The 11,620-nt window shown below is 35.7% G+C and overlaps 1 protein-coding gene across 1 annotated transcript in view; it reads right to left on the reverse strand.

Annotated features, from left to right (window-relative positions):
- LOC121381739 (zinc metalloproteinase-disintegrin-like MTP4) overlaps window positions 1-11,620 on the reverse strand; it is a 71,724-nt gene that overhangs the window by 50,330 nt on the left and 9,774 nt on the right. Inside the window, exons 2-5 of the mRNA XM_041511086.1 lie at window positions 5,360-5,583; window positions 1,322-1,408; window positions 751-892; window positions 274-427 (exon numbers count right to left, since the gene is read on the reverse strand). Of these exons, the coding sequence (XP_041367020.1) occupies window positions 274-427; window positions 751-892; window positions 1,322-1,408; window positions 5,360-5,583 (607 nt within the window). The remainder of the gene's footprint in view (window positions 1-273; window positions 428-750; window positions 893-1,321; window positions 1,409-5,359; window positions 5,584-11,620) is intronic.

Genomic DNA, 11,620 nt, shown 5'->3' on the forward strand with positions numbered 1-11,620 from the left:
ACACATAACTTTTAGGCTGGCTATGCCATTCCTAAGATGTTTCTGGGAACCTGCTACTTTCCGACTTCCGGAAGTAGTTTCTACACGATCAAATTAATAGTTTTTATACCACTTTTGACTGAAACATATTACAAAAATATAACTTGAAAGGGGTTGCATGATAAAAAAAAACCCATCAGGTTACTACGTTTTGATATTGTGGTTATTTGGCTCAGTTCGATAGCGGTGTAACAGACGAGCGTCATAAATTCTAAGCACGTGCACGGTACTTACCTTTGGTAAATTGAGTAGTCAATAACAGTTAGGACATCGATATAGTACTCTGTTGTCTCTCGTTTCTGCCGTGCATGTGTGGAAGGATTTAACAGAAGTATGTCTTCATAGTCGGACTTTGTAACAGTATTTGAAATAATTTCTTCAAATGGAGCTGCAATGTAGATGTTTTGGGAATTATTATAATTTGTTAATATTTACACAAATTACGCATGCGGATGTAGAAACAAACAAGCCAATGTTGCCTTTGGTTCTTAAAATATAATTTAACACCATGATATTTTGCTGGGTGATACAAACCTAAGATATGCTGTCTTAAATTATAACCTGAGGAACAACCAAGCAGGTGGTAATTACTGATTTTTTAAATTGCTATTATTATACAATATAGAATAATAAAATGAGAAAATATATAAAACAAAGTAATATTCCTGAGGAGTACATTTTTAGTTTATTTTGAACGAAAACAAAACATACGTGCTTCTACGTAATCATCTCCGATAGGAACAACCGGCTGATTTTCAACAATGTATTCTTCTTCATCACGTGGTGTCCCTCTACGGTCACGTGATTTGGGTTCCAGCGTATACTCCTTGCCGTGTAAAGATAAAATCCCTCTCTAGAAAAACAAGAATATTTGTTTTAACACCCCGTCATTTTGTTCACTGTTTGCCTGGGTACCATAAATGTTCTCTCACTGCATCTGCATAACACACACACGTGTATATATTCTGATCGATTCTGAAAGTTGATCGGTGGGAAAACGGATTGTAACCGATGATCGATGAAGTTCCAATCGATTGTCAATGTTTCTCTCACCAGACGGTGTCTAACATTACCATCCGCAGATAACAACTTTAACTTTGAATTATTTTAACATGCCCACATACCACTACGGTTTCAGACATGTCTCTCCCGGGTCCTATCCCTGGATAGCCAGGGGCACAACTTCAGACAGAAAACCAGATAATAACTACAGCAGTTGAATATGTTTAACAGAATTTGTTCAGAAACTGAATTGTTGACAACAACAACAACAACAACATACCAACTGAAGATGTCGGTTGTTGTCTTCACCGAAACAAGACACGGTCATCGCCGCATCACGTGACTCGTCTTGAAACTGGGCTTCACGCTGAAACAAACAACAAGATATCTTACTAAAACATGTTTGTCAAAAACCAGCATAAAAAACAACATTTCTGTTATTTAATGTATTCACTTCTGACATGTGGAAAAACTAAAATAGTGAGATTAAAGTAAAATGTGTGTGTGTCTGTGTGCATACTTTGACTGGTGCAGGGGCAGATGGACGGATGCATAAATAGTTGGGAGCTTGTACCTATACGGCGTGCGTGTATGTTTATGTCTATATATTATGGAAGGATGGCAGAATAGAGGTGTATGCATGTGTATGTATGTCTGTCTGTCTGTGTGTCTGTTTTTATGTGTGTATTGATGTATAAATATCAATATATTGTATTATTATATTATTGTATTATGTCGTGTTTAACTATTACATACATAGATACATGTATTAACGCACTGTTGCAAGGGGATAATTAAATTGTTTCATCCGATGCTGTGACTCGAACCTGTGACACCAAATCGCCTGCAACTTACAGACTTGCCACTTTTCAGCTATCGAAGTAAAGAAGTTTGTTTTGTTTAACGACACTACTAGAGCACATTGATTAATTAATCATTGGCTATTGGATGTCAAACATTGGGTAATTCTGACTCGTAGTCATCAGAAGAACCCCGCTACATTTTTCCATTTACAGCAAGGGATCTTTTATATTTACTTTCCCACAGATAGCTATAGTCATCCTTGTATGTATGTGTCTATGTGTATGTGTGTGTGCGTGTATGTGTGTATGTATGTGTGTGTGTGTGTGTGTATGTATGTATGTATGTATGTATTGATGTATGAATATCTATATATTGTATATATGTCGAGGTTGACTGTTACATACATAGATATTAACGCACTGGCACAGGGGATAATTAAATCCTTTCTGGCCTCACAAATTGTCCCATGCCGTTGATGGGACTCGAACCTGTGGCACCGATTCGCCCGCAAATTGCAAGACTAACCACGATACGCTCTGAGCTATCGAAGCTTCCATAAAAAGGAAGTTCTTTAACTCAACCATATGCATGGGGCCTACAATCTACACGGTCGATCCCGCTTATGTGCATGAAACAGTGGGCAGACCTGGCACTGGCTAGTATGTATTGATGTATGAATATCTATATATTGTATGTATGTCGAGGTTGACTGTTACATACATAGATATTAACGCACTAGCACAGGGGATAATTAAATCCTTTCTGGCCTCACAAATTGTCCCATGCCGTCGCTGGGACTCGAACCTGTGGCACCGATTCGCCCGCAAATTGCAAGACTAACCACGATACGCTCTGAGCTATCGAAGCTTCCATAAAAAGGAAGTTCTTTAACTCAACCATATGCATGGGGCCTACAATCTACGAGGTCGATCCCGCTTACGTGCATGAAACTGTGGGCAGACCTGGCACTGGCTAGTATGTATTGATGTATGAATATCTATTGTATGTCGAGGTTGACTGTATGTATGTATGTGTGTATGTATGTATTGATCTATGTATGTGTGCAAGTATGTATGTATGTATGATTGTATGTATATGTGTGTATGTATGTGTGTATGTATGTACCGGGTATGTATATGTGTATGTATGTGTGTGTGTGTGTGCGTGTGTGTATGTATGTATATATGTATATGTATGTATGATTCAAATCTACAAGATCATCTGTGAAAATAGATACATATACATGTACATGTATTTTCGTTTTAATTTACCTCAAGCATATACTCGTTTATTATATTGACAACCTTTATCTCTTCCTATAGTTACAGTATATTACGCCGTCGTGATAAACAGACACACGATTGTTTCAGCAATCGAATTAATTTCACAATACATTATTTTTAGGAGAGAGAGTAGGCCCAATATATATTAGTGGAATCTGGGGCCTATTTCACTAAACATCGTAAATTTACGTTTACGTGTAAAACTTACACCTGTCATACGTCTACCTCTACGTGTACGTTTACTCCATTTCACGAAGCCGGTCGTAGAAATACTACTAACTTACTTTGCACGTAAATCTACGTCTGTTTTCTTTTGCAGCTCATTTAGCTGAAATTTGACATCTAAAGCCGATTATTAATAAATCAATGTGCTCTAATACTGTCGTTAAACAAAACAAACATAACTTTTAAAAGAAAGAACGAATAAACTTTATCAAGTTTGGAAACCACCGTTTCCGGTATACCAACACACGGTTGTACTGTACCAAATAAACTCCTATAGGCGACAATGTTAACCTATATAGCTAAAAACACTATATTATGGGTCAATTCCCTATATTTGCTTTGGGAGTGTGTGTGTGTGGAGGGGGCGGGGGCACTGATGGATCGGGTAGAAACTCTATATCAGATTTTGGGTTACAATGGTAAAAAATAATGTGATAAAAAAAAGTCTCACAAGTAGGGTGTGTGTGTGGGGGGGGGGGGGGGAGGACGTACCCCCAGGCCCCCTCTGGTTCCTACTGGTCGATATGCACTTTAAAAAAAGTTTTTAAAAATTATGGTGATTTCAATTCGTGTTTTCCAACAAAGTAGTAGATATACTGCAAAAAGCGTCTGCATTAATTAATTTTTTTTAAATGTCATGTCTACCCCGAGGATCCACAACTAAAATTTTCCCAGGTCATAAACGAGTTTATTATTTGTGTAACCAGTGGACCGTTAGCACTCTTCGAGTCCCTTCCACCAGTCCAGAATTTTGCGCTCAGGGCAACCGCCCTGGTGCCCACGCTACGCCATTGTTCGGGTGTATTTTGGTTTGTTTTTTGTTGTTGTTGTTGTTTTTTGGTCTAGACAACTTTCATCCCAATCAAAATAATAGTCAGTTGACCAGGCAGTCATTTGTGCATGGATATATCTTTTATTTCTAAATTGTAGAGAAAATATGATGTTGAATTTTAAAAAAGATGAAAGTAAAACATGGTACAGTGCGTCAAATATATGTTTTAAAATAATACATTTGATAGCAGGGGCGGATCTAGACATTTGTAAAGGGGAGAGGGGTGTCAAAGAATTGTAATAGGAGCAAGCTGAGTTTGTGCAAGGCAAATGAGCCGAGGTCTGAAATATTCGTAATGAAGACAAGAAGAGACGCGTTTTCAGGACAGTTTACAGTTTAATGGGAGCTGGTACAGGAAACAGGTACTGGGGGAAAATATATTTGCATATATAAAAAATATGCAGACCCGTCTTAATAGAACGCTATCAGCCTATTTGAAATTTTTTTTAAAAAATTGAGTGGATTAAAAAAACAGGAAAGTTTTTGTTTAACGACACCACTAAAACAGATTGATTTATCATTCATCGGCTATTCGATGTCAAACATTTAGTAATTATGACAAGTAGTTGTTTGAGGAAACCCGCTACATTTGTTTCCTAATGCAGCAAGGGATCTTTTATATCCGCTTTCCCACAGACAGGAAAGCACATACCACGGCCTTTGACCAGCTGTGATGCACTGGTTGGAACCAGAAGAAAAACAAATCAGTTGAATGGATCCACCGAGGTGGTTCGATCCTGTGACGCTGGCACCTCAAGCGAGCACTCAACCGACTAAGCTAAATCCCGCCCTGAGTGGATCAAATGACACGGGTAACAAAACTGACTATCGCTGTATTAATAAAGGGAGTTAATTTGTTAAACACTTTACAAAAAAACCCAAAAGTGTTACAATTTTATGAATTATCGAAGTGGATGTAGCAATTTACGTGTGCGACTAGTTGTGGTCGAGGGCATTCTTAGATTTACGTCTAACTTTACTCGTATCTTACGTTTACACTTCTTTGTGAAATGCTCTTCAATCGTAGATTTACGTTTACATGCAAAACGTAGCTTAAGATGTTTAGTGAAATTGGCTCCTGAATTCTATATATTTAATAAAAAGTAATTTTCATATACATTTTATATTAATAACCTCTCAATTGTAACCATTTCACAATGTTGAACTATCAGACCTGGTTATCAATCAGCAGTTCCTTGACGACCGTTTTCCTCTTCTCCGTCCCGACCTCTCTGAACACAAACAGTGGAGCATTGGAATCGACGTCATCGTTTCGGGTCAGTTCGAGAGACACAGTTTCGTTGTCCAGACGTACGGACACACCGACTCTTCTTGGAAGACGACAGCCTCTGCTTTCTGTGATACTCTGTTCGGAGACATGGATATATGCGATGTCAGCTGAAGGAAACAAATTGAAAACTGTATCATCATCATCATCATCATCATCATCATCATTTTAGTACACCTAATCAAACTCAGGTGTCCAGAGAGGAAGGGTGGGACGTAGCCAGTGGTAAAGAGCTAGCCTGATGCGCGGTCGGTCTGGGGTCGATTCTCGTCCGTGGGACCATTGGGCTATTTCTCGCCAAACTGGCTCTTTAAATGGATTCGATTCTATGGCCCATCACTATATTACAGGGTAAAGTCCTGAACTGGAAATTTAAATCGCTAGAATTTAAACTTGTATTATCGAACCTGCAGTCTTAAAGGTGCATAATGGCGGCTTCCTGTCAAAGTTATTTATTAACTTTTGCTTTGAAATATAAACACTATGGACCTAATTTACGAAGTCTGTTTTTTCTTAGCGCAGGTGTTTAAGCATAGTAAATGTAAATTCAGCCCTATATCTTCAGTGACGGTGTACTTACAAGTTGTTGGTTTTGTTTGTTTGGTTTTTGTTTGTTTGTTGTTGTTTTTGTTGTTATTTATTTTGGTTTTTGTTGTAGTATGTTTTGTTTTTTTTGGAGGGTGTTGTTATTTTGTTGGGGTTTTTTTTGTTGTTGGGTTGAGGTCTTCTTTTCTTTTTTTTCCTTTCTTTTTTTTTTTTTGGGGGGGGGGGGGGGGAGGATTCGCCATTTACATGAGATATGTTACGACCTGATAAAACAGGAATCTGTGTTCACGGTGTTCAAGCACTTTCAAAATGCTATATTCTAGAGTTATGTTTGCATGATCGCACATAAATGTAAATATATACAAACAATGTACTTTTGTTAGTGTTACTAATATTGCCAAAGAAAGCCTGTAAATATAAACTAATTATTTAGTTACAAAAGTGACATAAATGATATATTAAGCCCATCGTTAGCTTTGGATTGTATTGACTTAAGATGTCTCACTGATGAAAAGCTTGGGCAAATAAATATTTTGTTCTACATTAGATAATTATGCCCTGTCATTTTTATGAAATATTTGATCAATAAACACGAACCTGGTGGAATTTGCTTTTACGACCACTTTTTAAGACCGGAATTTTAATTTATTCAAAATGGCGGCCACGTTTTGTCTTTTAGATCAAACACCCTGTTTATAATATCAATGTATGTGTCCTGTTGATCGCACAGGATGAAAAATGACACATATAAAGAGCATAGACGTCTTTACTACATTTTGTACTCTAAAATATGATTTTTCCAATATAGGTTATCATGATATTTCACTATTTTGTCAGCATGCAACTTGTATGAACAATGTGAACTAGGTCATGTGTAATATCGAAAGACGAATTTACCTCTTTACTGTTGAAAAATTATGACATAATCCTATAAACCATCTTGTGGATAAAATGTAAATTCAATGATTGGCCATTAACACAACACTACAATAGACGAACCAAGAATTAGAATGAGAGTAAGCATGACTGAAAATGATAAACATATTTACTTGAATACCTGTCATCAACCATATAATTCAACATTACATTACTCCCTTTGTTCTTAAAGGGACATTCCTGAGTTTGCTGCAATTGTTAAGATGTTATCGATTCACAGAGACGTTTTAACGATTGTAATTACATATCAAATATATATTTCTGCATAACATATTAGTGGTTGTATATTAAACGTGTTTTTGATCTTTCTAATATTTGTGCTAGGTTATATTTCATTTTATTTCATAAACTTTTTTTTTTTTTGATACGTACGAAATTATTTGAAGACAAAATCTAGTTTGGGCTTCTTACAAATATTAAAACGACCAGAAACACATTGAATATATAAACACTGGTATTCTAAACAAAAAAATATATTTAATATGTAAGTTTAATCGTAGAAATATTTTATTAGTCGTAAACATCTCACAATGCGGCAAACTCAGTGATGTCCCTTTAAAGCTGATCCTTTAATTGGCACAGGACGAAAATGTGTGAAGATATTACAAATGTATGCCACCAGAACTGTCTATAAATATACCCACAGAGTTCTGTCTTTTGCAGGTTTAACCAGTCAAGAAGGATACATCATCCTCGTGGGTGGCAGTCTACCTATATTCAATGCACATGACTGCTTCATGGTAGCAGTATGGCCATATCCAAAGTCCTTTTGACTGCTTTCAGATTATGATACATGTGAACATTTGACTATTTTTAGAGTATAGTACACATGTATATATTAAAGGAAATAAACAGGGTCGATGGGCTATAAGATCAAAAACTCAAAAAAGGTTTATGACATAAGTGATAAATTTGCAAATGGGAAAAGAAACCACTGAATGTATCAAATCTGATATATACCTTAGTATATACATGGACATTCAAACCGACGTTGGCATCCAGTCTATGTTATAGGACAAAATGGATGACTTCAGCTTTCCAGAAGGAATTTGTCTTCTGTTTCACCTTTTGGAATTTACATATCACAATTTCTGAGGTACATTTGTATCTTAGGGAAAGCTCAATGTATGCCAGTTTCACTATGTCATATTATTCTTGTACAGAAGTTGTTTCATCAAAGTTATAATGATCAAGGACTCCTGAAAACTTTCAAAACAGTTCATGGTAGACATGTAGAGGACATATCAGGGCACAGATCACAATTATTTACACTACAGGCTATGTTTCTATATAGCATTAGTGGCTATATCACTTTTAATAATATCAGTAGGCTCATGAGGTTTTTATGTGGTCTTTGCCTGCCTGGGGACAACATATCCTAAAAAGGACAGCTCTTTCCAGGATATTGGTTTAAACAAACACACCCACTAAACCTGGCCGGCGCACACCCATTTTACAATAAAAATATTACATTTGCATTGACTGGAATTACCACAAAAATCGTTTTCAATGTCAGCAAGTTACACGTGTGCAAACTATATGCATTCCCCTGTCAACTTCAGTATAATAGTTTCCACTACAAATACCAGACTACATTTCTAGATTTTCAACTAAATGGGAAAATAACTGATCTGTGGCTAATAAGCTGATGTCTGTGTGCATATCCCATTCTGAATGTACATACATGTATCACTTCATGATTTTTAAACATCTTCTACAGAAGTTTCATTGTTTAATAAAAACAACTGACTATTGGCTCTGCTCATACTGGGTGCCACTTGTGTTGAATGGTATGCTCACTTTTTGCAAGCATCTGATATCATCACTGTTTTAACAGTGATTCACTAGAGCATGCCATTACAAATTTCTAAATATCTATTATTCTGTTGTCTGCAGTTTTCCTAAAGACATTGTAGGAAGGGTGTCTTGTCCTGGAAAGTGGCAATCGTGGGAACTGTCACAACCTTGCCTAAACATCTGAACTAATGCGTTGTGCGATATCATTTTGAAACTGTTATTGTCATTCAGATTTGGTTTGTTGGAGGAGGGTATGATGTGGCAGAACCCCAGGAATGTGAAATGTGTAATATTACACATAAACACTGTTTACGGATCAGGTCCATCTATAAACGACAATTCTCATATTTGTCAAGCAGGTGGTATTGAGTCTACTTGACTAGGGAAAATAATTTGATTTTAAAAATTGGTTTTGGAGGAAGCAAATTGTTCTGATCTGTTGAATTCTTCGAGTAGGCTTCAGGTGGATTAATTGCCTTTTCCTATATATGTATGAAACTAATAATTTGCTGAATAATTCAGAGTGTAAGGTAGGGTAACTTGGTGATTGGATTCTCCATATTTGTGTTATTTTATGCTACAGATAGTCATTATGCGAAAATGGAGAAACCCATTTCAGGGCAAATAGGTTTCGCCCCATCATCGATGTGTAATTTCAAATGCATACTGGAGCACTTGCAAAACAGACTGTGACAAAATGGTCCACATGGATGGAATAGAAATGAATTGGGAACACAAATTTCATGTTTGTCTTCAGAAGATAGGCTAATTGATCAACTTAAGACCATGTTATATGTGGAACTCAATAATCAACAATGTGACATACTGCTTTACTTATGTTTTAAACACAAATGAAATAGATTACCGATATCTCAGATCACTATGACGGAATTGTTATTTCAATGCCAATGTAGGCAGCCATCTTTAAAAATGAAAGCCATCATAAGATATAAATTAATGGAGGTCTTTCTAAGTCATTATGTAGGTTATTTCAGACAAAATACAATGAATTTAAAATAACATTTACTAAATATATCTCGTTTCAGCACACATACATATGTTCACTAAATTGTAAAATATGCCATGTGGCGGCCATATTTAATTATGCAAATTAGTAATTTCCCCTGCTTACATCAAATTACCTTTTTGATATATTGTCTAGGATGGTACTGAGAGTATATTACAACAAAAATAAATTGTTGCAAGAATACCAAATTTTAGATTATTTTCGAATTTTAAGGAACTGTTATTTCAATAGGAATATTGACGGCCATGTTGAAAAATGAAAACCATCTTAAATTATAAATAAAGATAGGTCTTTCTAAGTCATCAAGTAAATTATTATGGACAAAATACAATCATTTAAAACATCCTTTAATAAATGTATTTTGTACTGGTACACATACAAGTGTATACTATTGTAACATATGCCAGCGTTTATTATATGTGCAAACCAATTCAATATTTTCTGAAGGGTACAAAAGATGGACAATAATAGATTATCAAAACAGTGTTATAATATGTTATTTCAAATGGACCAGAATGGGAAGAAAAACTGGTGTACATATGTTAAAGAATTGTTGCACAAATTGGGCTTTGGTCATGCATGGATGTTTTAAGGGGTAGGACATGAAACTGTTTTATACTATCTTTAAAACAGAGGTTGAAAGATGTTTACGTGCAAAACTGGCATGAAACTATATCTAAATAAAAAAAGTGAATTCTTTTGTAATATAAAAAGAGAATTTGGTTGTGAAAGATATTATTATAATGTATGCCATAAGACATGCATTAACAATCTTGCGTTGTTCTACACATAACTTAGAAGTAGAAAAACGACGGAGGTTTGGCATTGTGAGAGAAGACAGAATATGTCGGATTTGCGATACTGGTTTTATACTAGATGAATTTCATTTCATCCTTGTATGCCCTGTTATAAGTGACTTAAGAAGACGTTTTTGACCAAACTGTTGTGTTAAAAATCCTCTATTTTAGAATATTGTGCACTTTTTCAGTCTAAAGAATACTTAACCATGAAAAATCTTGCTATATTCATTGAGAACGCAATAGACATACGTAGCGAAATTCTGCAGTATTAGTATTAATATAGGATGTATGAAAAGAGAAATGTATTTGTGTATCTAGTTATACATGTGTGTATATATAGTGACATATTAGTACGTCGATATACAGTATGGATACCATAATGTATGTCATGCTTGCATATACAGAGAGATTTTTTTTATCGGATTTCAGCTCTCTTTTTGTGTGTAAAATAGTTTTAATACTAAACTGGAATATCTGCCATGTTTGTAACGGAGGAAACGAAGTGGACAAGTGCTACACGTACTTGTTTATATACTGTATTGAAACTGGAATGTACACCATGTTTATATATATCATTTAAATTTTTATGTATGTCATGTATGCCATGTATGCAACTGAATAAAACAGATGTATGCAACTGAATAAAACATATGTATGCAACTGAATAAAACAGATGTATTGTGGGCTGGATGCCTTAAAGTTGAATAAACACTTTGGTATTTTTAAAAACAAATGTAGTTACACGCGTGTAAGACGTAAACAGGTGTTGTAAATTCGACCCATAGGTTTTAATGTTGCAATGAGTGTTGAATATTTCCAAAACCTATAATTATGCTTATTACAGAAGATTTAAGGTAATGGGACGCAAACATTATTTAAGGTTGATTCATACTTCACTCGCCGACCTCCATACGGAACGGAAATTTAGGTCGCCGCAAGGTTGCCGACAACAAAAATCCGTCGAACAAACTCGCGCGGAAGGCGAACACAAGATGACGTAGCGAAGCGAGTGAAACTGACATGTTTTCAGTGTTCGCACGG

The sequence above is a fragment of the Gigantopelta aegis genome, chromosome 9 (assembly GCF_016097555.1).
Source record: "Gigantopelta aegis isolate Gae_Host chromosome 9, Gae_host_genome, whole genome shotgun sequence".
NCBI classification, from domain to species: Eukaryota; Metazoa; Mollusca; class Gastropoda; order Neomphalida; family Peltospiridae; genus Gigantopelta; species Gigantopelta aegis.